General features: G+C 42.7%; 1 protein-coding gene across 2 annotated transcripts; it reads left to right on the top strand.

Annotated features, from left to right (window-relative positions):
- The first annotated feature begins 153 nt into the window (after nt 1-153).
- Nucleotides 154-25844, top strand: tjp2a (tight junction protein 2a (zona occludens 2)). 2 transcript variants are annotated; one of them, XM_030742314.1, is made up of 25 exons: nt 154-474; nt 1238-1291; nt 6577-6701; nt 6841-6943; nt 7040-7790; nt 8814-8917; nt 10210-10363; nt 11583-11694; nt 13440-13570; nt 13669-13753; nt 13935-14085; nt 15607-15715; nt 16082-16301; nt 17765-17949; nt 18059-18154; nt 18240-18319; nt 18743-18953; nt 19870-19970; nt 20070-20294; nt 20453-20545; nt 21158-21370; nt 21600-21614; nt 21865-21942; nt 22713-22798; nt 22903-25844. In XM_030742314.1, the coding sequence occupies exons 1-25, from the start codon at nt 400-402 to the stop codon at nt 23057-23059; spliced, it is 3714 nt and encodes a 1237-aa protein (XP_030598174.1). In that variant the 5' UTR covers nt 154-399; the 3' UTR covers nt 23060-25844. The 2 variants fall into 2 exon arrangements, with proteins under 2 accessions (XP_030598174.1, XP_030598173.1); XM_030742313.1 differs by lacking the exons at nt 154-474; nt 21600-21614.
- Nucleotides 25845-25885: the final 41 nt, after the last annotated feature.

Raw genomic sequence — 25885 nt, 5'->3', positions numbered from 1 at the left:
GTGGGTTTGTCTCTGTGAAGTGTGAATGAGCTCTGAAACTTCGAGGAGCGCCTGATTATATCTGAATGTGCGAGCGGGCGGCGAAGCCAAAATGTGTCGAGCGATCTGCTGCCGCGTTTGTGGGTGAACTCTTAAGGTTGTTGGATCGCCGCGTGCTTGCACAGGAGCTGGTGTGCCTGTGTGTTTACACTTTTCTGCAGACGGTGGGATTTGTGCTGAATGTAGGCCAGCAGAATCCCTCTTACGTCAAAGGCAGGCGGGCGGGCAGATGCAGGGAGAGAGCTGCTGGTGGTTGTGCAGCTGTGGCCATGGAGGAGGCTGTGGCGCACATCAGTCTGCCAGAGCACCGCTGGCGGTGAGCAGGGAGAGACGCGAAGAGGAAAGAGACGGAGAGCACCAATGATGAAGACGGTCCTCAGTCTGCACAGGAAATGGGCCCACGCGGTCAAGACCATACGCATCCTGCAGGGGCTCGTGAGTGCGATTCTGATAGCGGCTTAAATTTGATCAGCTCTCCGGCCAGGCGGCGTGACCTGAGAGTTTCTTTAATGGGTCGGGTCATGTTTTATTTTGAAGGGAGGGACTCAGAATTGCAGGAAAGTGACACTAACAGGTGAAAAAAATCAGGCTAGTTTAGGGGAAAGGATGTCTTAAGTAGTTTGCCTCTTCTGTCAGAGAGTGTTTTATTTTGTAAAGAAATTGATGTGTGATCCATGTTTTTGTATTTTGGAAATCAACTTTGATGTGGTTGAAAATAAGAGCATATTTCTGACAAACTTTGCACCTTTGTTTGGACTGATGAGTTATTAATTAGTTACTGAACAGCTATAAATAAAGAAGGGTAGCATGATTTAAAAAATAAAATACAGGTTTCACTTTATTGTTTTGCCTCTCAGTTTGAACCCTGTCTTCTTTCATTAACTGTGTTTAGCACGTCCATTTCTTAGTGTGTAACCTGTTGGTGGCTTCCTCGTACAGCCCGTATGATGAAGTGCTTTTTAAAGACAGCAAACTGATGCTCAAGTGTTTCAGTCCATTTCTGATGAACAAAAGCCAGAAGTTTCTTCGCACAGCTTGCTCTAAACAGCCCAGCAGAGGCCTGTCATTGTTCTTGTGGTTGTGTAACAACAGGCAGCACAGGCTATGAACTGGCATTGTCGTTACATCACATAATACATTATTAATCTGTCCGGTGAAATGAACCCACCCGTGGTAATCTTTTCTTTCCTCTCCTCAGAACCCGGTCATGGAGGAGACCGTGTGGGAGCAGTACACCGTGACCCTGCATAGGGTGAGCCCATCTGCACCAAAACACACACACGCACAGACACACAAACCCAACCTCATCTCATTTACAGCATGTACGTGTTTTCCATAAGCCAGAGCCACTGACCCTGGTGGATCACAGGAAATGCATTTAATTGATTAGTGTGATACTTTGCAGTGAACTGGTAGTGAAGGGAACACGATGTCAGTGTACTCTGAAAGAGAGCCAGGGTAAAAAATCATCAAGCATAAAGTCAGGCAGAGCTGGTATATTTCGAAGCATCAAGGCGACCTGAGTTATGTTTGTTTATGCTTATCCTTATGCTTAAGGTACTCACCCTGAGCCAACTGAAAGTAACTTTATAGTGTAATGGATCGTGGAGCTTTTAGCAACTAAGGAGACATATAAAATCTAACCCACTGACAGTATAAAAGATGGATGCAGCTTCCACGGCCAACACTTAAGTGCCTTTAAATTTGTACTCTTTTAATGGCCAGCAGGTGGCATCCTACTGGTGACCTGTGCAGAAGTCTATGGTAAACGGACCTCGGCTCTCTTGCTCTGTGACCAGTAAACAGTTTCCTGATGAATTTATGGGCTCGGCTTCTAATTTCCAGTCTCACTGAATACAGCATGAAGTCCAATTTGTAAGTTTTGGTCATTCTAAGAGTCACAGAGGAGGATTATCAAGGCAAGCACAGAGATTACAATGAGGAACGCTCAGCTCGAGGCTTCTAGATGACTTGGTGATTACAGTTACAATTAGCCAATGAGCATACCCTGCTTTATCATTTATTCTGACCCTAATAATGACCATAACTTACAGAATTAACTAAATGTTTTATTCATTTAATTTGTGATCGAGGCCATAAACTCGTCAGGAGGCGTCACACTGGGAAGGAGCAGAGGGCTGGTTTTCCACAGACTTCTGTGACCGGAAAACTTATGTGAAACCAAAGAAGTATGCCCCCTGTGGTCATTAAAAAGAATGCAGGTTTAAGGCACATTTCAAGTTGGCTTCACTTTTCAGAGGCTATGTTAATCTTTTACACTGCCTATAGTCAGTGTTTAAGAGTTGGTCAAGACCCAGTCTGGGAACCTGCCCGATCACTTGACCTCAGGGGTCAGTGGCCAGTATTTCAGGGCTTTCACTGTAGCCAGTTTCATCTGCTGCCCATTGTGTATTAAATAGTTTTGAGATTTTGTTTTTAGATACCAGATTAGTAAAGGTTAGTTTTCTTCTTAAATCTAATTTTTTGCTTTTGTATTGGCAGCTCTTTGAGTTCAGACCACAGATTGAAACCAGAACGCTTCTGGTACCAAAAACTCTGGTACCAGATTCTGTTTATATGGGTTAGTTGGGACCAAAACAGAACTTTATAGAAGAGTGGGAAAAAAAAATAAAAATTTTTTTAACTGTCATCCATCATATGAGTAGAAGCAGCAGCAGCTGCTGCTTCTTATGCTCACACAAGTTTCTGTTTTGATTGCAGGACCCTCCTAACATTTATTGTGGGAGTGTGTCCTGCCTTAAAACCTTAACCCACTTATCAGAATACATTAGTGCAGTATTAGCATTTTTACGGGCAAACCTGGAATCCTTATAAGAAAAAGAAAAGGACGATAATATATATTTTATAAACATTTTGGCCAATTTTAGTCTAAAATTGAAAGTATAGATGGAATCATACTTTCATGTTGTGTTGTCCAGTTTTGCTGAGCCTAAAGTTATATATTTAATCCAGAAATCATAAAACATTTAATCCAATCAGTAAACAGTATCCAAAAATAAAGATATGCTTCAGTGTCACCTTTAAGATGGGTGACATTTGTGATCCTTCTCAGAAGCGACTATCACAGCTATCACATCGCTAAATGTGTGTGTCTTAAACTTGTTATGCCATCATGCTGCTGTTAATGTTACACACGTGCGCGCCTGTGTGAGCAGAGGAAACCAGTTGAGCTTAGCTAATCATCACGATGAGCTCATTGTCTCGGGCTGCGGCTCACTTAAGCCAGAAAAGCAGATTTAGGGCAGAAAAGGTCCTCTGCTGTAGACCCCCCCCCCCCCCCCCCCCCCCCCCAATCTCAGCCCCACCACAGCCAGCTGTCACACTCCGCTTTGTGCGTCTACTTTTTAGCCCCTTCCGCCGTTTCACTAAACTGTCTCTCAGAACATTTCTCACCTCATTTAAGGAGTAGAGAGGTCTGTAAGGGTTTGTTTGCCATTTTTGAACTTGAAACTTAAAACGAGTGATTGTATTAATTTAACAATATCCCATTTATTTGGTAGAACCCGTACTTTGTCTGTTAGGGATTAAAACACAGGTTTTATTATGCGATATGCAATATTAAGCCACATTTCCATATTTAAGTAGCTTGCAGAAATTTCTTATGCTGCCTGTGGATGAACCATATTATACGGTGATATCACCCGTAGGTCACTTAGGGAAGCGTAAGGGACCAAATTTAGAGGAGTGATGTTATCATCTAATGCCAGGCAATTTGCAGCCTGACCAGAAAGCTAGATCCTCAGATATCATGCATGCGTCACACAAGATGCATGTACTTGCTAATTAGTACCAAGTGATTTATAAATAAAATATCTGAATATCATTGGTCAAACTGGAGCGCAGACTGATTTGGCAGTGTGTTACTGCAGTATCTGCACAGTTGCAGAAGTTACACACACAGTCCGGGGGTCCAGTTTAGCACCTGGATTTCATGGAGGTGGAACCAGGCAGGCGGTTACTGGTTATAGCTGCCTCCCTCTCGGTTTTCATGCTCCTAGAGCAAAATTTTAAGTCTTAAGGCAGGATTCACATGTGTACAGTTTGAATATGGTGTCAAGTGTTCCTGAACTGAATTCTGCATCCATTGCTTTATTTTTGGATGATGATTGCTCTGAAAAGTTGAGACAAGTTTAACTTCTTTTTTTCCAGTTGGTGCCAGCTAATAAAATTGCATTTATTCGAATGATTAGATTAAACTTCAGAGTACAGCTGGAATCCTGTTTGGATTTCATGATTTTTAAACAACTTTGTGGCTCTACAGAGTTTTGTTTTTTTAAATCAGATCTCCCTTCTTGCATCGACCACCAGTGGAAACAGTAATGCAAATCAGCAGCAGGCTTTCTTCTTCTTTCAGCCTGGGGATTATTCCTGGTCTGATCTTAAAAACTACATACATACATGTTTTTTTGAGTAGAATAAATTCTCTGACTCATGAAATCTGAGGAAAAATCAGACAATGTCAAATGTAGTTTAATGTCAGGATGAAAGCAACCTCGGGCCAGGTGAGGTCGACGTTTACGTGACGTCTGACGGGAATGATCTTTATAAAAAGATTTAACAATCATTACATTTTTTACTTATTTTATTTTAAAGACATCTTAAGGTTTTTTTTTTTTTTTTTTTGTTTGTTTGATTTTTAAAGATAAATATATTGGAGCCAGAGAGTGTTACTGCGTTGTATCTCCTGTTTTTCCTCTCTGGTTTTACTCTTACCCTCCCTCTGCCTCCATGGCCATCTGCTAGAGACAGAGAATCAGTGAATTGTGTGGATTTTTTTTTTTTTTTTAAGTACAGATGGAAGGGAGGGGATAAAGAGACAGGGTCATCAAATCTCTGACCTAATCTCATCATGGCAAACTGGAGCAGTGACAGGTAGAATCGCTCAGAAACCCAGAAAAATTAAGAATTAACTTTAAAAATGAGAGTATTAAAATGAAACTTTCTGTAAGTGCACACATGTAGATTGGCTTAAATTCTGACAGCTGTGACTTATGAAACATCACTGTATTATTTCAGAAAGCTACATAATCACGAAACAGGTGCTGAACTGCCGCACAGTCCTACACGCTTTCAGTACGCAGAGCTGTAATCACAGTCGGAGCCAGAATCCCTTTAATCAGCATGTACAATACACATACAGCCATGATAATGCAGTGTGAGCTGAACCACACCACGGGGATTATGGGATCTCGCACAAGCACACAAATGCTTAAAAACACAGGGGGACAGTGAAGCGAGGCCTCATGATTTACAGCTGCAAGAAAAAAGTTTGAATTCTTTGCAGTTACCTGGATTACTGCCAAAATAAATACAGATAAACTAATAACGCAGACGTACATTTCATGTGTTTATTGGGCACGCTCCCACACAGAGGACTGAGGAGAAGAAGTGAACCCTGGGATTTAGTCATTCGTGGAGCCTCCTTTAGCAGAAACATCCTCCATCAGACGTTTCCTGTAGCTGCTTATGACATGTAAACTTCCAGGAACAATTTTTGACCCTTTTTCCAGTAGAACTGTTTCGTTTTATCATGCCACAGCATCTCATTTGGATTAAATGCGGGTTTTTCCTGGTTTTAAATGGGCTCTTGGTTGGCTTTGGCTTGCTTTTTTAAGGCAGTTGTCTAATCTATTTTTAAAACAGCATTTTCCTGTTGTTTCAGGAAATTGGATAAACAAGTGCATTTTGTTCTTCAGTAAACTGAAGCCCACTTAAAGTGTTATTTGTTTTTCTTTCTCTCTTTCATTTGGTAAAAAGCTCCCTGATGGGCACAATATTTTTTTAAGGATATTTTTAGACATTTTTGCCTTTTTATTGGATTGTGAAACAATGAAGATCAACAGTAAAGTGGGGGAAGAGAGAGAGAGATGGGTAAGACACGCAGGAAAGGTCCTCAGGTCAGAGGCAAACCCGGGCCGCCTGCAACAAAGTCATGTGGCATATACACGGTCCATCCACTGAGTCCATCCACTGAGTCCATCCACTGAGTCCATCCACTGAGTCCCTCCACTGAGTCCCTCCACTGAGTCCCTCCACTGAGTCCCTCCACTGAGTCCCTCCACTGAGTCCATCCACGGTCCTCGTGCCGTGGGCACATTTTTTTTTTTTTTGACATGAAGGGACAACCCGGCATGTCCACCATCCCGGTGCTCTTTTGCTCATGCAGTTTCCTTAAATTCATACTTTTCTTATTCAGTCCTTTTTTGAATAATAGACCAGTTGTCAAAAAAATTGATTTTCAGATACTAATCAATACTAAAAATTTATACCTCTGTGGTATTAAAAATGATGTCACGTATCAGTTTTGAGTTTGAAATTCTAATATCGTGATAACCCTATAGACAAAAACAGATTATAGTGAGGTGTAGATACTTCTGTAGGAGTTTTGCTGTTAGACCCCCCCCCCCCCCCCCCCACTTGTAGACAGTTTAATCATTCTTTAGAAATGTCTTTGTAATGTCTCAGTAATTATAGTTTATGTTTTTGTGAGTTCACAAACCTTTTCTTTCTTTTCAGGATCCAAAGATGGGCTTTGGCATTGCGGTGTCGGGGGGGCGGGACAACCCAAATGAGGACACTGGTGAGACGTCCATCGTGGTGTCCGATGTCCTGCAGGGAGGACCAGCTGATGGATTGTTGTTGTATGTACCATTATTATGTTATGGTTTTACTCCAAAATAAAACTACACAGAAAACCCATTGAGCAGCTTGATAAGATAATTTTACAAACATCTTTGAGATTAGCACAATTAGCTCATGTTAGTATTTGTTTTTGTTTAGTGAAAATGACCGGGTAGTGCAGGTGAACGCCATCCCCATGGAGGGGGCCATCCACTCATTCGCTGTCCAGACCCTCAGGAAGTGTGGCAAAGTAGCAAAAATTGTAAGTAAAGCATCAAATCATTTAATTTTTTAATGTTAAGTTCTAGAAAAGACTTTTAGTCTTTATAACACTGTGATTTTTTTTCTTAAACTTCAGACAGTCAAGAGGCCCAGAAAGGTTCCAGTCAACTTGCTCAACCGCCAGCCTTCACCTGATGACAGAGTCTTCAGCAACGACTACAATGATGACTACAACTATGATCAGGACCACCGTAGCGTGTACAGCGCTAGGAGTGCCGGAGGCCGAGATCACAGCCTGGAGAGGGAGCGAGGTGGAGGAGGCTACATGGATTCCGGCTACCAAACGCGTGAGCGTGGCAGGAGCACGGAGAGAGACCTCAGCCCGGATCGTCCGTACCGGCGAGATGGCAGCAGAGGCCGCACTTTGGATAGAGAGTACAGCCCTGATCGCCGCTACAGGAGCGAGAACACACTTGATCGTGACTACAGCCCAGATAGAAAGTACCGCAGTGACCGTGCATTAGACCGAGATTACAGTCCCGACCGGCGCTACCGCAGCGATCGAACCCTCGACCGGGAGCACAGCCCAGACAGACGCTACCGCAGCGACCGAGCGCTGGATCGCAACAGCCCCGATCTGCGCTACAGGCGCGACAGCCCAGGACGAGGCCGCGGGCGAGATCACAGCTACGAACGAGGACGGGATCGCATCCCGAGTGACCCACGCAAGTATGATGAGCCGGTAAAACGAAGTGGGAGCAGGGATCGCCTCGACCGCTCCCCGTCACCTGCTGCCGTGCCCCTCCCTCTGCCCCGCCCTGCCCGGGACCTGGAGCCGCTGGAGAAACCCAGGAATGTGCTGCTGCTGAAAAACCATCCCAACGAAGGTGAGACGCCAAAAGACTTCCAGACATGTGATTGGTTCTCTTCAACTTAAGTGAACAAGGTTAGAGCCACTGTGGATGGCGTGAGGATGGCCAGAGGAAAAAATAAGGAGCAAAATTATAACATGTGCAGAGAAATTCAAGTTTGCTGATTCTGTAAAGCAAACCTGTATTTTGCTAAAATTCAGGTTAAATCCTATTTTACTGTTAATTGTAGGGTGGAGGGTTGTGAACTTGTACCTGCTTCTGAACCAGGAAATCTGAAAGAGTTTATATATTTTTTTCTTTTGTTGAAAGTTTGAAATTAATTGAGCATAGCAAGGTTAACCACTTTCAAACCAGATTGTCTGGTCCCGTCCTCAGCTGATATGCTTCTACACATCCAGTTGGAAAATCTCATAAAGGCTGTTTTAAGTTGCTGCGACAGTAGTTATACATCTGCAAGCCTCTTTGAAACCCACCTTTGCCCCAGCTCCTCCTATTCATGCTGTATTTGGTTTAATGTCATATCTGTTCTGTACTGGGGGATCTGCTGCCCCTGTCCCTGCTCTAGCTTACTTTGTATACACGGGGTCCCTCAATGCAGATGGAAATAATCTTCTTTACGTGGCCCCGACTAGAGTTTTGTTGCCAATTTCTAAATAAAATGATGACAGCATATCAGCAGATAAGATGACATGTAGCATTCATAAGTTTGGCACTGGTTTTATTTTTAAATTGAGGCACTTGGCGCTTGGAGTGTGTGTGATGATCATAATGCATACGGGCAAATTCTTATTTTAAACTTTGGTATCAGTAGAATTTTAGTGCATCATTTATACAGATGTGTCCTGAGGCATTTTGGTCAGGGACCGTTAATAACTCCCCTCAGAGATCGAAAGGAGACCTGATGAATTTTTCGGTTTGTTCGGTCATGCCAGGTTATCTAGACTGTCAGTGTCAAGTCAGGTAAAATGTGTGTGTCTTTTGGGGTTTTTTTTTTTTTTGATAATATATAAAGTGTGTGTATGATTTATTTTGTTGCAGAGTATGGCCTTCGTCTGGGCAGCCAGCTCTTCATCAAAGAGATGACCAGCACAGGACTGGCCAGCAGGGATGGAAACCTGCAGGAAGGGGACATTATACTGAAGGTAGGGTGGAGAATGGTTATTTTTCTTATCTATTACTCGGTTATCTTTTTTTTCTCTTTAAACCTTCATGACCAACGAGAGCGTCCACATTCCCATTTGTATCGCTATTTTTAAGTGCTGTTAGAATTGCAACCAAATAAGAGAGAGCAATAATTATTTTTGCATGTAAAACTGGAAGAGTTACACTTCTATGTCATGCATTCAACGTGTCCCAGAGCGCTGTTTCCTTCTGGTAATAGGTTTGCAGATATCAAGTAACCCTGTACTCTGGTAATATGGTTGCACATCGTTTCAGTTGCTTGGTTATATTACTGCAGAATCGTGCTGTTAATATGGCTGCCATCTTTTTACTTTCCACCTGCAAGAACAAGATGTCACACAGACAGGGAGGCAGATAACGAGGTCTGTGTATGTGCAAGTAATCCCAGTGAGCTAAACGCTCAGGCTTCACAGTTCTCTAAGAGCTCAGTTTCAGACAGTTTTTTTTTCTAGTTATTTGTTCTGTGTGATATCACTGAGTGGGGATATCGAGGGCACTGAAGCCCCACCCACCTGCTGTTTACATGTTGGTGTGAAGGGCAGTCAGTCAGAAGAAAGTTGGCTTAAATTAAAGGGGAGGGAGCTGAAAGGATGAACTGAGAGGCTGCTGTTTTACTCCATTGGGCCACTTTATTGTATTTGTGAATAGTTTTTTGTTGTATTTTACTTAGTTTTTGACTTGATTCATTTAGATTCTTTTACACTGTGTTCTATTGTATTTCAGTTTTGCTCATTAAGCTCCCTTTATTTTACTTTTTTCTGTTTAAGTGAAGCCTTTTTTTTATGTTTTTACCTTATTGGGCTATTCTGTTTATTGATGTATTCTTCTTTATTTAGCCTGTTTTCACTTTTAAATTTTTATTTTTTTTTGGCTTTTGTAACAGGAATTTCCCAAACTTTGTCTCTGCCTCTTTTGACTTTTCTTATCTTTACAGCATAAGATAAATAAGGATTATTTTGAGCACACACAGCTACTCTGGTCTAAGTCTAAGAACAAAAATCTGGAGCTGGAAATGTGCAGGATAGGTCTTTGACCTCATTATCTGAACCTTTAACCATGTGTAACATAAACATCTGCATTTGTAATAGGAGATACATGTATATAACATAAGGAAAAGCATACTAATTCCTCTTTAAGTGTACAAAATAGTAAAAAACTGTAAAAAATTGCATGCATTGTTTGTGTTGTATTTTGTGCAGTGAGAAGCGTCTGACCGTCACCTAATCCCCCCCTCTCTCTGTCTCTCGGTCAGATTAACGGCACGGTGACAGAAAACCTGTCTCTCAGCGATGCCGGGAAGCTGATCGAGAAGTCCCGCGGGAGGCTGCAGCTGGTGGTGCAGCGAGACAGACAGAAGATCCTGGTCCGAGTCCCGCCGATGGTCGACAGCGACTCGGAGCTCGACGGTGAGAGAAACTCGAAACTGAAAACCAGCAGGTCCTATCCCGTGTAAAGGCACACCTGGCGAGTGGCCATCATCATCTCCATGATCATCACCATCTTCATCATTTTATATATAAAAAACCTCATTGCATTATGAACTTCTAATGAATCAATTGTGGAATTCATATTGCCATTAATGTTTCTGTACCTGTCAATCAAATTTGTTCTTAATTCTTAAAATAAAGGCTTTACTTACATCAACGTTTAGTTTTATTTAAATATTATTTCACATACACGTATTCCACAAACCACTACGAGGTAACCATGTTTACCAATTCATCGCCATCCCTCCACCCTCTGATTGCTCACCCCTTTATACCTGTTTTTATTGTCACATGACCAGATAGCATGCTGTTATTGGTCAGGAACGATGGAGATAAGTGGTGTGAGTGGATTGTGCACTGACCAAATGTTTGCAGGGAGGAGGGGGGAATAGCACGAAGACTTGTGACCCACTTTGACTGGTTTGGGGGGTGTGTGTGTGTGGGAGGGTGGGTGTGTGTGTGTGTGTGTGCATGTGTGAAAGTGCTCATTCGCCTCTAGCGGTGTGATCTAATCCCCTATCATAATCCTGCTACTGGATATGACAGAATTTCATTATGTTAAGGTTCGTGCCGCTGCAGCCTTCTGGTTTCTGCCGTCCAGCGTCCCGCTTTGTAACACTATTTGAGAACAATAGGGACTAAGTGACTGAAAAAAATTAGGATTTTCAGGTCTGACAGGTTCAAATCACCTTAAGTGCACGCGTATAATTTCACTTAGTAATGGTAGTACTATGCGTTATCCCTCCTGCCTTGCAGTATAACAGAAATGCAATTTAGCCTGCACCCCCCAGTGCTAAAGTTTAAACATCCTGCTGAGTTCTAGTGCTCTTCATCATAGTAACTGGTAATGCATATCTAATTGGTATGGTTACTCATCTGTGAACAGTACTCTGACCTTCATTTGTCCGGCAGCCGCGTGTTTTTGCTGCTTTCGTGACCCACAGGCCATTTGAACCATGCAAAGGCCGCATTATGTAATTTACAAAACACAGATGCATCAAGGAGAGATTCAGAGTTTTACTCTCAGATGGGTTTATAGGCTTTATTATGTGAGCAGAGACACCCCCCCTATAGCTGCTTGACTCTTGTGTGGTTTCAGAGAGGTTGTGATATTTTTCATCATGCTTGTGTGTTGCAGATATCTCTGAGATCGAGTCGTACCGCTCCTATTCTCCACAGGATGACAGGCGGGCCCATCACTCTGACCTCTCCTCCCATTCCTCCAATGAAAGACTTCGAGACAAGCCCAGGTACACTGTCATTAAAGGGCAAATCTGGTTTATTTCAACCTGTAAAAGCTTTTAATGAGCTTCCTCTCAGCCATAGCGATATGGTTAGGGGCTCAGAGACTGACCTGGATGGCATGTAGGTGAGGTGTTCTGGGCATGTCTTATCAGGAGAGACCCCAGGGCAGACCCAGGACATGCTGAGACTGTCTCTCTGCTTGTTTGGGAACTCCTTGGTATCCTCCAATAAGAGCAGGAGGAGGTGGCTGGGGACAGGGAGGTTTGGGAATCTGCTTAGACTGCTTCCAGTGCGACCTGGACCCTGATATGTGGCAGAAAATGCAATTCAGTTTTATTCATATAGACCCTTTGATAATAGAAAAAGAAGCCTAACAATCAGATCTTATGAGCAAGCACTTGGTGATGGTGGGAAGGAAATTCAACAGGAAGAGACTTCTGGCAGGCCCAGCTCAGGGCGGGGCAGCCATCGCTGGGAGTGAGGGGAAATATGAGGAACGTAATGCAAACTATGAGGAACATAATACAAACTGTGACTATTTTGTTGCTGTTTTTGTAACTTTTCAAAAATATTTATGTCCATGCAGTATTCACCTTAACCACTCTTCTACTATGTCGGCCCGATTTCCACTAAATTGAGCCCAGCGTTTGTTCAGCCAGTCCACAGTCGAGCTTAGGCACATTCCTACCATATCAGCTGATCTCAGTGCCAGCTCACATAAACTGATGGTTCAACTGATATCCTCCTGCGCATCCTGTTTTTCAGTTTCATGTAGAGAGTGCTGTTTAATTTGCTTTAGCCCTTCTTACAGTTGCTGCATCTGCAAGCTGTTTTACAACCCTCTTCCACCCGAGCGCCTCCTTCTCATGCTTAATTATATCGTATCTGTCACTCATGCCTGCTCTGTTCTGGATTGGTTGGTCTTGCAACTGATGCCTTTCCCGCCTCAGGCTTTCCACTGTGTGCGTGCACATGAAAGGGTGGGAAGGTCCAAGAACAGAGCCATACTGCCAAATATAAATTGATGAGGAAATAAAGGTCTCCTTTTTAACATTCGTGGTCCTGAGTGAGTTAGAGGTTTTTGTGGCTCCACAGTTCATGTGAACTTTGTACTACACAGCTCTGCTCTAAAGGTTTGGGGGAACAAAGGTTTGTGCAAAATAAACTGAATTGGGGGAGGAAACTTGAGATTCCCAAGCTTTCCAACAAACCTGATTTTTATTCAGATCTATGAGTCCAACACACAAAGTTTAGGCCTTGAAGAGCGGGATCTGTGTTGATTTGCCGACTCATTGTATCCTCAAATTTCTCATATGAAGGAATTATTATTATGCCTCAAAACTAATTATTTATCTGCCTGGTCTAAAACAACAGAAAACATCTTAAAATGACTGTAAGAGAACTCATTCTCTCAGCTATGATTTTCTTAAATTAAGTTATCCGATACCACAAAAGAAACGTGTGGCTTTATTCAGGCATCTCCAGTGGTTTTATTATCAATGCACTAAATACACCACAAAAAAAAAAAATCAGGATAATGCAGGATTATGGTGATTTTATGCTTCATGAAGCTCAGCCTGTCCGTCACATCAAATATCAGAATGGCCACAGTGTTATAATTCTGATTCCTTTCAGTATGAGAGAACTGTGCTGGATTAATCTGGTGTTTTTTAAAGGTTTGAAATGTAATATCAACATGTGTAAATGTGTCAAATGCTTATTTTAAACTTTCAATTCGGGATATTACCAGAGAGGACCCTCCTAGCAGGCTGGCAAAAATGGGCGCCTTGCCGACTCCATTCAGAGGTGCTGACAGAGATGCTGAAGATAAGGCCCCTTTGCAGGCAGAGAGGGAGGAGCCACGCTCAGAAACGCCACCAGGTAAACATGTTTCTACCTCTGAATATACAAGACTGTAACAAAACACCAGATTATACAAGTTAACTGATCGCTGACTGTAAATTGTTCTGTTTCTACAGCACCAGCAGTCACTGTGGCCCCAAAGGTTCATGCTCCCCCTAAGGTGCCGCTAAAGCCTGGCTCAGAAGACCTGGAAGTATATGGGTCAGTATTTGGCAAATAATGGGACTTACTGAAAGCTTTAAAAAACTGAAGCTAAGATGGGCCTTTTTAATGTATTTATTGGGATTCATTGGGATAAAATGTCAGGTTTCAAAGAGAAGTCAGGGTTTGGAGCATTGTATTTGAATTTCTCCTTCTATGAACTCTTGTTTCTGTAATGCAGGCCGAACACAGTGATGGTGCGTTTCCAGAAAGGTGACAGCGTGGGTCTGCGGCTGGCAGGAGGAAATGATGTCGGCATCTTTGTTGCTGGTGTTCAAGAGGACAGTGCCGCTGAGCAGGAGGGACTCCAGACAGGAGATCAGATCATGAAGGTAAGGCTTCTTTTAGTTCCACATTCAAAACCTGCACACATGAAAATGAAAGCAGCATACTCCCTAGTATAAAGTCCATGTGATGTCAGATTGGTCCAGTGTGCAGAAGTAAACATCCCGTGCATTAGCTAGAGTGGGCGTCATGTATGCTACCACCAGTGACGTGCGGTGAGGGTCGTGACTGGTGAGGCACTGACGTCATCACATCAGATTTACAAACATATAGCTTATTCACCATTTGATTGGCAACAGTTGTTTTGTTTAACATTAACATAGTCTGAAGCAAACCATTTAGCTCCGGTGTTGGTCTTCCTTTAATTATTATCTTCTGCTTCGATTGAAAGTCCAGTTTAGAAAATTCTTTCAGTTGAGTTATGTAATCTTCCATGTTGAACATAAGGCCAAGCAACAGGAAAAACTAACTGGCCTTGCTAACTGTTTATGGTAGCTTGCCGCAGAGGAGTCGTAGAGTCCCTGGGATCACCAGCGCCCCCTACCATGAGGCACGAGAACTGCGTGCCTCACCTAGTGTCTCTTCGCAGCAGTTTCATGATCGCTCAACACAAGAATGCATTACACACACATACAGTTGTTAATGAAAAAAACAAAAAAAAAAACTGTGCATTATATACACCAGCTAAAATATAGAAATTTAGTTCATATAGTAAAAGTGTTAGAACATTTTAATAGCCACATGCAAAGGGAAAGTAATCCGGTCTCACTGCATAGCATGCCAGCACAGTTAGTAGTCATTGGCAATGACTATACTGAGCCGCACCACGGATTGCGCAATCCGTGGTGCGGCTCGCCGGGCTGGTGCCTCACCGTTCGTCTCTTAGTATTTGACCGGCAAATGCGAAAATTCAGCGATTTTGAAAAAACTAATCTAAAAATGGTGTAGTTAAATGGAAAAGAACTTTAAAATACAAATCACTGAATGAATATAACCATTTAATTTATTTTTTAATTTTATATTTCCACGATGACAGGTGAGGCCGTGCCTCACCTGCCTCCCCTGACTGCACGTCACTGGCTACCACTCACTTGATCCATGCAGCTCTCTCACCTACACAAACACAAACTATTTCCAGTAGTGAGCCTTTCCGTAGTTGGAAATTTCCTGCTGTGTACTATATGTGAGAAAGACAAACATTGGAAAATATTCCGATCTAATTATCCTGGGAATTGTCCAAAGTTCATATTTGAGAACAGCTTATGTTCATGTCTCCAAAACTGGCTGAAACGCAAAGATAGAATTGATGTAAATTGAGTTGAATCGTAGTTAAAAACACAGTTATAAATAATTTGGTTTTTATCTTGTAAGTTTGTTTTTTGTTTTTAATTTCCCCAAAGTTCAGTAGTTTAAGGTGGGCTAAAACCAGAAGGGATTAGCTCGATATTTGCTACAATGCTGTGTTCTGGTGTTTTATTTCAGAGAATTTGTATTTAACTTGTTGGTCATCTAATAATGTTTTGTAATATAGTGAGTCTTCTAGTTTCATTTCCTATTGTCTGTTTCAGGTAAACAACACAGACTTCAGAGGCATGGTACGTGAAGATGCTGTCTTGTACCTCCTGGAGATCCCTAAAGGAGATGAAGTTACCATTCTTGCTCAGAGCAAGCCTGAAGGTACTGGACTGGATAGATAACAGCCCTAAAAACAGATCAGGTCAAGCTTTCGGACAGCAGAGTTTGAGTTTTTGCGCAGGGCTTTGTTTCAGGACACCTGTTCAGAGGACTGAATGTCTCTGTTATTCAGAGTTTTAATAGCTGGTAGCACTCAGGTTGCATTTCTGACACTTTTGCTTACTTGTTTTTCCATTTCCTGTATTTAAAAAATAACACATTTATTGATAGTTTTTTAATTTTATTAATGTCAGAAGCTCAATGTAAATGAATGAGGAAAAACAGGAGGCTTGTGATCGAGCCATGTGGAACACCAAATAATGTTTTGAGGTGTGTTTTTTAGCTTCTATCTTCTTTTGTTTTTGCCAGTGTATAAGGACATTTTAGCATCTGGCAGAGGCGACTCCTTCTTCATTAGAACCCACTTTGAGTATGAGAAGGAGGCTCCACAGAGCCTTCCTTTCTCAAGAGGGGAGATCTTCAAAGTGACGGACACACTCTATGATGGGAAGCTGGGCAACTGGCTGGCAATCCGTACTGACAAAAACAACCAGCTGCTAGAAAAGGGAATCATCCCCAACAAGAGCAGGTATGCAATGATATGAATTTTCATAGTCAGGGTTTAAACATTTTTTTTTCATCTACATCTGTAGTCGTGGCACTTCCAAAACAATTTCCTTTCTCTTGTTTTCCTTTGGCTTCAGAGTACTTTTAGAACGTCCTTTATTTAATGATCAAAAGGTCATTAGTAGCCATGGAAATGGGCTCCATTAAGCAGCTGCACTGGATCCATAGACTGTACGGTAAAGAAAGACATCAACATTTAGTTTTGTCCTTTTTTAAAACATTTTAAGTATCACTGTAAACTGCTGTGGAAGTCTTTTAATAGGCAGGGCAGAAAACTTTGAACTGTCCGGAATTGGAGCAGATATGTGGAAGTTGGGAAGCTTGTCAGTTCATCCTGCAGCCCCTAGGCCAAAATTAAAACATTTTTAAATTAATACGAAAATACTGTGAGATAGGGCTGCACAATTAATTGAATTGTAATCACAATTTTTGAGTCCCAAATGAAATGAATGCAATTGACCTTAGAGACCCTGCCAATTACAAAGCCCTGACAACATAGCCCTTGGGATCATCTGGGCACTCAAACGTCTCCACCGCATTAAGGTGGGGAGTCACGGAGGGGAGGTGTCAGATGAAGAGTGATTCACAAAAACCCTATGATGAAATGGCCGAGAGACCAGTTCATCCTGCCCGGGACCGGGTTACTGTAGCCCCAAACTGGCATCAGGCCTAGGAAGGTACCTTGAAGGATAGTGCCTGGTGGCTGGGCCTTAGCCCATGAGGCCCAATCTGGCATAACCCAAAGAGGCAACACAGGCCCTTCCTCTGTGGGCTGATCAGGAGGCACTGTAGGGGTTGGGTGCGAGGTGTGTTGGGCAGCAATCAAGGGTGGAGGCCCTGGCAGTCTGAAAACCGTCTGCTGAAAGTAACTTGTGGGATATGAACGTTACCTCTGTGGTGAGGAAGGAGCATGAGATTGAGAGATATGGCTAGATAAAGTTGGGCTCACCTCAACGCTTGGACTCAGTCTCCTGGACAGGGGCTGCACTCTGTTCCAATCTGGAGTAGCTGTTAGAGAGGGGCAGCAGACAGGAGTGGGTATACTTACATACTTGCTGCCTGTATGTTGGGGTTTTCCCCAGCCGACCAAAGGGTTGCTTCCCTGCGCCTTCAGATTGGGGTACGGGCCCTGGCTGATGTTTCCGCTTATGCACCGAACAGCAATTCAGAGTACCCAACCCTCTGAGAATGACTGAGTGGGGTGCTGGAGGTTACCCCACCTGGGGTCTCCACTGTCAAATGAGCAGCATGGTCATCTTATCATAATTTTCTATACTATGTGAATTCATTATGAAGCTAGCATCTCTGCCCCCGCCGACCATCAGAAAGAATGCAGGTTTCAAGGGTTCACTACTTGGCAGAAGCTGGTAGAAATCTCTAACTCATCAGGAAAAGGCAATATATGTATTTTGCTTTCTCTAACAGAGCAGAGCAAATGGCTAATGTCCAGAATGCCGCTCGGGCTGCATCGGGCAATGACAGAGGAGATTTCTGGAGGCTGAGAGGTCAAAGAGCAGCAAAGAAGAAAGACTTGCGTAAGAGTCGAGAGGACCTGAGCAACGTTCCAGTTACACGCTTCCCTGCCTACGAGAGAGTTGTGTTACGTGAAGGTACCCAAGAAAACTCATCTACTCTCTGCCTCGTAGTTTCACCTGAAATAGTTTGTTGGTGTCCTTTTTGTGCCAGAACTCGTGAATTAATGATATTTATTTTGTTCAGCTGGTTTCAGGAGACCAGTGGTGATATTTGGGCCCATTTCTGATGTAGTGAATGAAAAACTGGCCAACGAACTTCCTGAGCAGTTTGTCGTTGCCAGTAAGTATCACCGTGAATAAGTTAGCACCAACAAAAGTGGCAGATTTTCTTTATTGTTGTTTGTGGTTGATTTTTCTTATTTCAGAAACGGAGCCCAAGGATGCAGGAAGTGAGAAGTCCTCTGGAGTGGTGAGACTGAACACTATCCGGCAAATCATTGAACAGGTACAGTGTAGTCATGAGGAAAAAATCTGTTGTATGAAAACGAGTGCTGTGCCTGTTCTGAGCAGCTGTTACACCCAACTGTTTGTTGGTACATTTACTTTTTTGGTGGTTTTTTTTCCCTTCATGAAGCTTTTTTTTTTTTTTTTTTTTTTTTGTTATAAACGTGTTATAAATTAAGTGTCCTCCTTTCTTTTACAGCAGTGCACTTTCACCTCTCCCTAAATGCTCAAACTTGCTGTTTAGCTCAGCTCAAGCGATGATGGCTAAAAGTGAGCCCCAAAAATTCACCTGTCAAAGTTAAAGTAGCTCAAATAAGTTTTTGTTGAGATGGACAAAGAACAGACAGCCTTCTGCAATTATATTACATCATCCAGCATTTTAACCTCCTCCTGCTTTTTTTTTTTTCTTTTTCTTCCTCTGCAGGACCGTCACGCTCTGCTGGATGTGACGCCCAAAGCTGTGGACACCCTGAACTACACCCAGTGGTACCCCATCGTCATTTTCCTGAACCCCGACAGCAAGCAAGGTGTGAAGACCATGAGGAATCGCCTCATACCCGGATCCAACCGCAGCGCACGCAAACTGTACGAGCAGGCCGTCAGGCTGAAGAAGACCTGTTCGCACCTTTTCACAGGTTAGTTTTACATCTTTGGTAACCTTGATGATGTTGAACAATCTCTACATTCACATATGCTAAAAACAACTGCTGAGGATTCGTCCGTAGTTGCTATTAAGGTCCTTAGAAATCATGGAGTGTCTCATTCAGGTTTCAGCAGTGTAGGCTACTGGATGAGTCAGTCACGGACCGCTTCCTGGGCAGGTGCAGCAGCACTTCCAGTTTGATTTAAAGCCACAGATGATGAAAGAGACCATTAGAAACAGAGCTTCAAAACAGGAGTATGCAGGCATAGTGGAAAAAATGATCTGTGTGGTATTTTGGGATGAAGCTTCAAATAGAGAATCTGGGAACACTGTGAGACTAAAACTGTCTTAGAGTGGTAGGAAATGAGACCTGTAAGTAAAATTTAAAATGTTAACTTAAACCACTCCAGTGTGTTTGACCACAGAAGCCTTCATCAAGATTTTAAACAGATTTTGTGAAAACACGATGTTCTCTGACAGTGGTCCACCAATGGCAAACTTTCACTACTGATGGTCCACCAATAGGAATATTCAAGGGGTCTAAATCGTTGTTAGCAGAAAGCTCATGATCAAATTCAGAACTATTCCAACGAGCAGCACAAACAAAAACTATTTGAATCCAGGAAGCCTCAAAAACAGCTCAAAACTGCACCAATTTAAAATTCTGTGACATAGACTAACGGAAATGAGTATTGCTTATTGGTTTTCCTGATAATTCAGTTCAGTTCAATTTTATTTATATGGCACCAAATCACAACAAACAGAAGACATCTGAAATAAACGCCTCACCTGCTCTGCTCATGACTTGTTAATCTCACAACTGCTTGTTTGACACATTGATGGTTCTCAGTCTAACTCATGGATTGTTATTTAATAATTATTTATTGTTTTTGCTTGTCCACTTTTAGATGCCATCGACTTGAACTCGGCCAACGACGCGTGGTATGGCAGCGTGAAAGATTCGATTCAGGAGCAGCAGGACAAAGCTGTGTGGGTGTGCGAGGGCAAGGTGAGTCTCACTCCACTTCTGCAGAGCTCAAAGGGGATTTTTTTATGAATTCGACTGTTTCCTATGGCCCTCACTTTTGCTGTGCCATCTTCTCCTCAGGTGGATGGTTCAGAGGAGGACCTGGATCTCCACGATGACCGCATGTCCTACCTGTCGGCAATGAGCGCAGACTACCTCAGCATGGACAGCCGGATGACCAGCGACTATGAAGACACAGCGGATGAGGGTGGTGCGTACACAGACAATGAGCTGGACGAGACGTTGGACGAGCCTCAGCCTGTGTCGGCCATCAGTCGATCATCAGAGCCCGTACTGCCTGACGAGGTGGGCGTGTCCGCTGATAGATGCTCTGTTTGCAGGAGGAGATGCAGCTTTTTAAAACGCACCCCTCTTTTTTTCCCACCATTGTTAACCCATCATCATTGTTAAAATGCCTAATCCAACCCCTGTGGCCCCTCTCTGTTTGCTGTGTGTTTGTGTAGAGGCCTCACCCTGAACCCCGTGGTCGTATGAGAAGAGAGGTGCTGAACAGAGATCCCAGCCCTCCCCCTTCTTTTGTCCCCGAACCCCCAAAGGTGAGAACCTCCCCCTCTTTTTCCTCCCATCAAATGAGACTATCAAACCACTATCCTGTGGTCGGTAAATCTTTCTCTAAAGCTGCATTTCAATTAAGTCTTTAGACCTTTCAGTTCTTTGTAAATCACTAACTCAAAAGTTTCTGTACCCTCAGAACCCCTTCAAACCAAGCTGGGAATTTCTGGGGGTACAGCAGTCGTCTTCGGACTTCCTTTAGTGCCTGGGTCCTGGGTCCATGATTTAGATTGCTCTGCTGATGCCCTTCTTTACATCCATTTGGGAAATGTCATACAGGAGCCTCTATTTAAGTTGCTTCCTCTGGTGCTTCCACTGCAAGCCACTTTGCAACCCACAAGCACTCCACACTCCTCTTGTACTTTATGTGGCTTTGTACATAGGTGCATAAAAGGGCGGGGAGGCCCACAAGCAGAGCTATAGCTGCAAGTATAAGAGACTCCAGATAAGAGAAACAGTTTTGTCCATCTAAAACGGCCCTGACTGAAATAGAATTTCTCTTAATAAGCCGATTATGATATTCAAAAGTCATGAAAAACCACAAAGCATCCAGCAGCTGAATAAAATATCACACACTGTTCCCCCTCCAATTTCAGGTTCGCACCCAGACTCGGACTGACTCCACACGGAGCTACGAGTCGTACTCTAGCAGCACCATCAGCAGCGACGCAGCAGGTGGAAACAAGCCGCTTCCTCCCCCTGTGGCCGTGAAGCCCACCATCACCCGTCTGAACCAGTCGTCGGAAGATCAGAGCCCGGGGAAAGACGAGGAAGAGGAGGACCCCGCCAACAAATCCTTCCTTGGGAAGGTCAGACAGATTAATTTATTTAAATAAATTAATGTTGTTATTTTAATTGTATTTCTATACCAACAAGCCAGTTATCTTGGACACAAAGTCTGACCTTTTAAGTCAAATTTTTCAGGCTCATCCCACATATTGTTTTTTTTTTCTTCCCATGATTTAGAAGATTTGTTATTGTATCATACTTATTCCCTTTTCCTCCTTTTTTACTTTCTCTGCGTCTAATATGAAATAGAAAATGGGTGACCAGGTAACTACACATTTACCACTTATGTTTGCTGCCCTCCCCTTCAAACCCACCACAGCCCATCGTACATCACAAATGTGCCCATTAAATTAGCTCATTATCTATTTACAGACAGTAATCTTGTCTGTAAATGTTTCATCTGACCATCACTTCCTTGTGAGTTACGCCATGTGAGTGGATGTGTGGTATCTATGCTGTCTTTTTTTTTGTTTCTTTAAATCAAAATTTTAATTTAAGTTTTATTTTCTTCCAGATTAAAGCCTTTGAAAAGATGGACCACCTGGCAAGAGCTCAGAGGCTCCTGGAGCTACAGGAGGCAGAAAGCGCTCGAGTCAGTAATGTTGTTATTCTTCATGGTACAGCTGGAAACTTGAGAGCTAGAACAGACACAGCGAGGAGTTTTGACAGTTGAAAGCAGCATTCAAAGTTACCTTCTCCTCAGAAACAGCTGAAAGATGCTGAAGTTTAAATTTTAAACATTTAAAGGATAGCTCCACAGTTTTTCAAATCTGTCCTAAAACAGTCCTGCTGTGGCTGTATCTAAAAAGACCTCACCTCATCTGGTTTGTGGACACAAAATACTGACCTGTGAGTGATTCAAGCATAAAAAAAGGACCAAACTCAAGGGATGAACCAATGTTTTGTTTGCACATAATAGGCAACAAAGAACCAATTTTAAATTGTGTCTTTAGGCACTTTGTTACAATCAGCATTTGTTACATTTGTTCCCCTTTCTTGAGTCTTTCTACAAAAAATACCAAAGATTGCTATCTGTTATTTTTTTTGACAGGAATAATAAAAAACCAACAATGTGATTCCCAAAGAACTACTAGCCGAAAAGTTTCATATCTCAGTAGCTGGACTTTGGACTGCAGCGTCTGTCATCCACCTGCTTACTCTGACAAAGGGGCACTGGAAAGGAAAAAGAGGCACCCGGTTTAATGTACATGTGTTTCAGTGTTTCAGAGTAGACTTAAAAATCCTTCAAGGAAGCAAAGATAGAGAAGGCCTCTCTGGGTAGAGTAGGATATCTTTTTTTTTTCACTTTATTTCTTTTGTATTAGTTCTGACATATCTGGGTCTGTCCTTTTCTTTATGCAGTTGGAAATCGCCCAGAAGCATCCAGATCTCTATGCTGTTCCAGTGAAACTGCCAAAACCCAACCTCAACCGTCCTCAGCCAATAGGGTGAGAGCAGAGTCTCATCTCTGACATCATAAAAAATGTTCTATTTTTATTAAGATGCAAGTTTGTGATCTGCGCTGTGTGCATGCGCGTGTGTGTGTGTCCAGTTCAAGCTCCATCCCCGAGCCCCAGACTCCCTCCAGGCCACCGTACTCTGAGTCGAGAGGACACGAGGACGATGAGGCCGAGTACCGCCGCCAGCTGGCCGACCAGACCAAGAGAGGATACTACAACCCTCAGAAATACAAAGACACTGAGCTGTAAGGCTGGGAAAGCAGGAAGTGACATCATCACTGTCAAAACTCTCTGAACTCTTTGTTGCGTTGTCAGTTTCAGACTTTTCAAATTCTCGTCTCTTATTGTGCAGAAAGTGTGTGTGTATCCAGGTGAGACACACACACACACACACACACACACACACACAGAGTGAACTCTGGCTCACCTTTGCCACTCGCCATTACAGACACTGTGTGCACAGCCGATGTTTCAGTGTAAATATTCTGTTGGTGTCTGTGATTCATATTTTATTTTCCGCCTTTGCTCCGAGCCTCAGTTTGTGCCTGCCGTGTGTCGCCATCACAGAGTAAAGAAAGATAAGAAGCCCAGAAAGCTGCTAACACAGCACGCCGTGTTAAACCATTTCAAACAGCTGGAGATCTCACATTTCTTGCTCACTATGTGGATAAGAATTCATAAAGGCAAATGCATATAAAACTATAGAAGCGCTGCTAAAGCCTTTTTTAAGTTGTGCAGGTTCACTTCTAAGTTTAAGGAGTGACTAAACCCAGTGGTTTTCAAACTGCGCTGCATAGATCCTCTGCAGGTGAGGTGTGAACAACCCCACCTGGGGAAAAATATGAAGTTAAACTTAAGTGAAGGACAGTCATGGGCAAAAGTTTTGGCAGTGGCACAAATTTTGTGTTTCTTACACTTTGCCGCTTCAGGTTTTACTGTTTTTTTTTTTCTTTCACGTGTCTGTGATATAGTGAAGAACAATCATCTCATAATTGCGCTTATGAGATGATTGGATTGGCAATTTTATGCAAAGAGTCAGTATTTGCAGTGCTAATCATTAATCATAGCGTCTGCAGTTCTCTGGCCTGATGGATGGAGATCCATTCCTGCCTTATCAGAGGTCCACCCTCTGACCTTAGATTCTTGATTGGATTATGTTATGGGGAGTTTCTTGGCCATGGATCCCAAAGATTAATTTGATCCTTTCTGACCCTCTTAGTTTGTGCCGTGGTGCTCCTCCATGTTGGGAAATGCACAGATTACCACCAAAGTTCTGGTGGATGAGTGGAAGGACTTTCTTAGAGGAGTCAGGATTTGGCCACAGAGAACTGCAGCAGTTAAGGAGGAGGAGGGTAAATGGTGTAAATACTGACTTTTAAAATTTATGAAGTTCAGATGATTGTTCTTCACGACATCATAGAAACAGGTTTAAAAAAAAAAAAAAAACTGGAGCAGCAAAGTGTGTGAAGCACAAAATTTGTGTCACTGCCAGAACGTTTGGTCATGACTGCAGTATGAAGGTCCCCGGTTTGAACCTCCTGGTCAGGTGGGACCTTCAGGTGGACACGGGTTCTCTCAGAGAGCTCCGGCTTCCTCCCACAGTCTAACTGCATGCTGGGGTAATTAGCAGTTGTCTGTCTGCGTTTGCCCTGTGATTGATTGGGTTTGCCTGCCTCTTCCAGTGACAGCTGCGATAAGCTCAAGAAATCTTATCAGAAATGTCTTTGAGGTTGTCAATTTTTGAACAAAATTAAAGTGAAACAACAGAGTTGCCATCTAGCATCAATCAGATCATTTTAACCTATTTAACGGTTTGGATTTCTCAGTATGTGTGAAGCAGGTGCTCACCTGTTTTTTGTGCACAATAAAAATATAACAAATGTCAAATTAAAACCCTGTAAAAAAATACGACTAATACCTGGTATTACTGCAGCATGCAGTTGTGTTTTTCAGTGTGATGGTGACTACATGGGAGGCTGAACCTGAAGCGAGCAAACACCCAAACCACAGTTACAGTTCTGTGGACTGTACCTCGGTTATTTCACTGTTTTTTTTGTTTTTTTTTTGTGTGCGACATCACACGCTTCAGACACGCTCCTACAATAGAAATCAGGTGTGTGTCGGTCCATGTTCTGCACTCTGCTGTCAGATAGGTGTTAATCGTCCTCTAATCGCACCTCCCCTGCTGAACGACACATTCCAAAGTGGACGCCCGTGTCTGCGGCACACTGCTGTGTGAGCTGGGAAGTCTGGGAAGCAGCTTATTCTCAAGTGCCTTGCAGCTCTAATTTCAGCTCGAGAGAGAAAAACCTCTCCCTAAAAGCACTTGTTTTGTTTGTTTTGGGGTTTGTTTTTTTTTTGCTGTTGTAAAATGAACCAAACAGAGGTTTCAGTACAGTTACTGCACACTAACAAAATACATGCTGTGGATTTAAACTGGAAACATCCTTCCTTTGTTCTTTTTTTCTGCTTTAGAAGAGCACTGCGTTCACTGAAGAGAAAATAGAGGCGCTAAGTCAGAATTAGGAGCTACAGATGGATTTCATGAATGCGGCATCTGTATCTCATAATTGCACGACATGGAAGTAATAATTACCAAAAAAAAAAAAAAAAGCCCTTTTTTAAGTCTTTGGTGAGTGCAGTGCTCTTGGATGAGATGGGGAAGCTGTGCAGCTGCAGCATTTCTGTGTTAGACCAGCATGTAAGTCATGTCACGGATTTCATTAAAAAGTGTATCACGAGCGAGGCGCTCAGATGACTTTTTCGATGGATCTGTGTTTCTTTATTAGCTGCTTGCAACCAGAGACAATCACGTTTTTATCTCTGATGTGTTTTTTATATTGAATATATATATTCATACACCCGACTCAGTCCAGTCTTTGTGCACAGCCGTTTTGGGAATGTGGTGACAATCATGTTGGTTTATCTCTTTTAAATGTGCTAGTTTGATTTTTTTTTTTTTTGATCTCCTGAGTGTTACACAACAGACTCTTGGGAAAGTCTAATAAATAATTTTTGTTTTTTTGTTTTGTTACACTGTGTCATATTCAGAGTGTTATGTTCCACTTCTGTTTG

Source organism: Archocentrus centrarchus, chromosome 12 (genome assembly GCF_007364275.1).
Source record: "Archocentrus centrarchus isolate MPI-CPG fArcCen1 chromosome 12, fArcCen1, whole genome shotgun sequence".
Taxonomy (NCBI): domain Eukaryota; kingdom Metazoa; phylum Chordata; class Actinopteri; order Cichliformes; family Cichlidae; genus Archocentrus; species Archocentrus centrarchus.
The sequence above is the reverse complement of the archived record's forward strand: the minus strand, read 5'-3'. Positions and strand labels throughout refer to the sequence as shown.

What these genes read in the sequence shown, in the direction of transcription:
- tjp2a (XM_030742314.1), top strand. Translation starts at nt 400, where the DNA reads ATGATGAAGACGGTCCTCAGTCTGCACAGGAAATGGGCCCACGCGGTC. An exon ending in CAGCGACTCGGAGCTCGACG is followed by an intron (nt 10,364 to 11,582) that starts GTGAGAGAAACT and finishes TGTGTGTTGCAG; the next exon opens with ATATCTCTGAGATCGAGTCG. An exon ending in AGCCCGTACTGCCTGACGAG is followed by an intron (nt 20,295 to 20,452) that starts GTGGGCGTGTCC and finishes GTGTTTGTGTAG; the next exon opens with AGGCCTCACCCTGAACCCCG.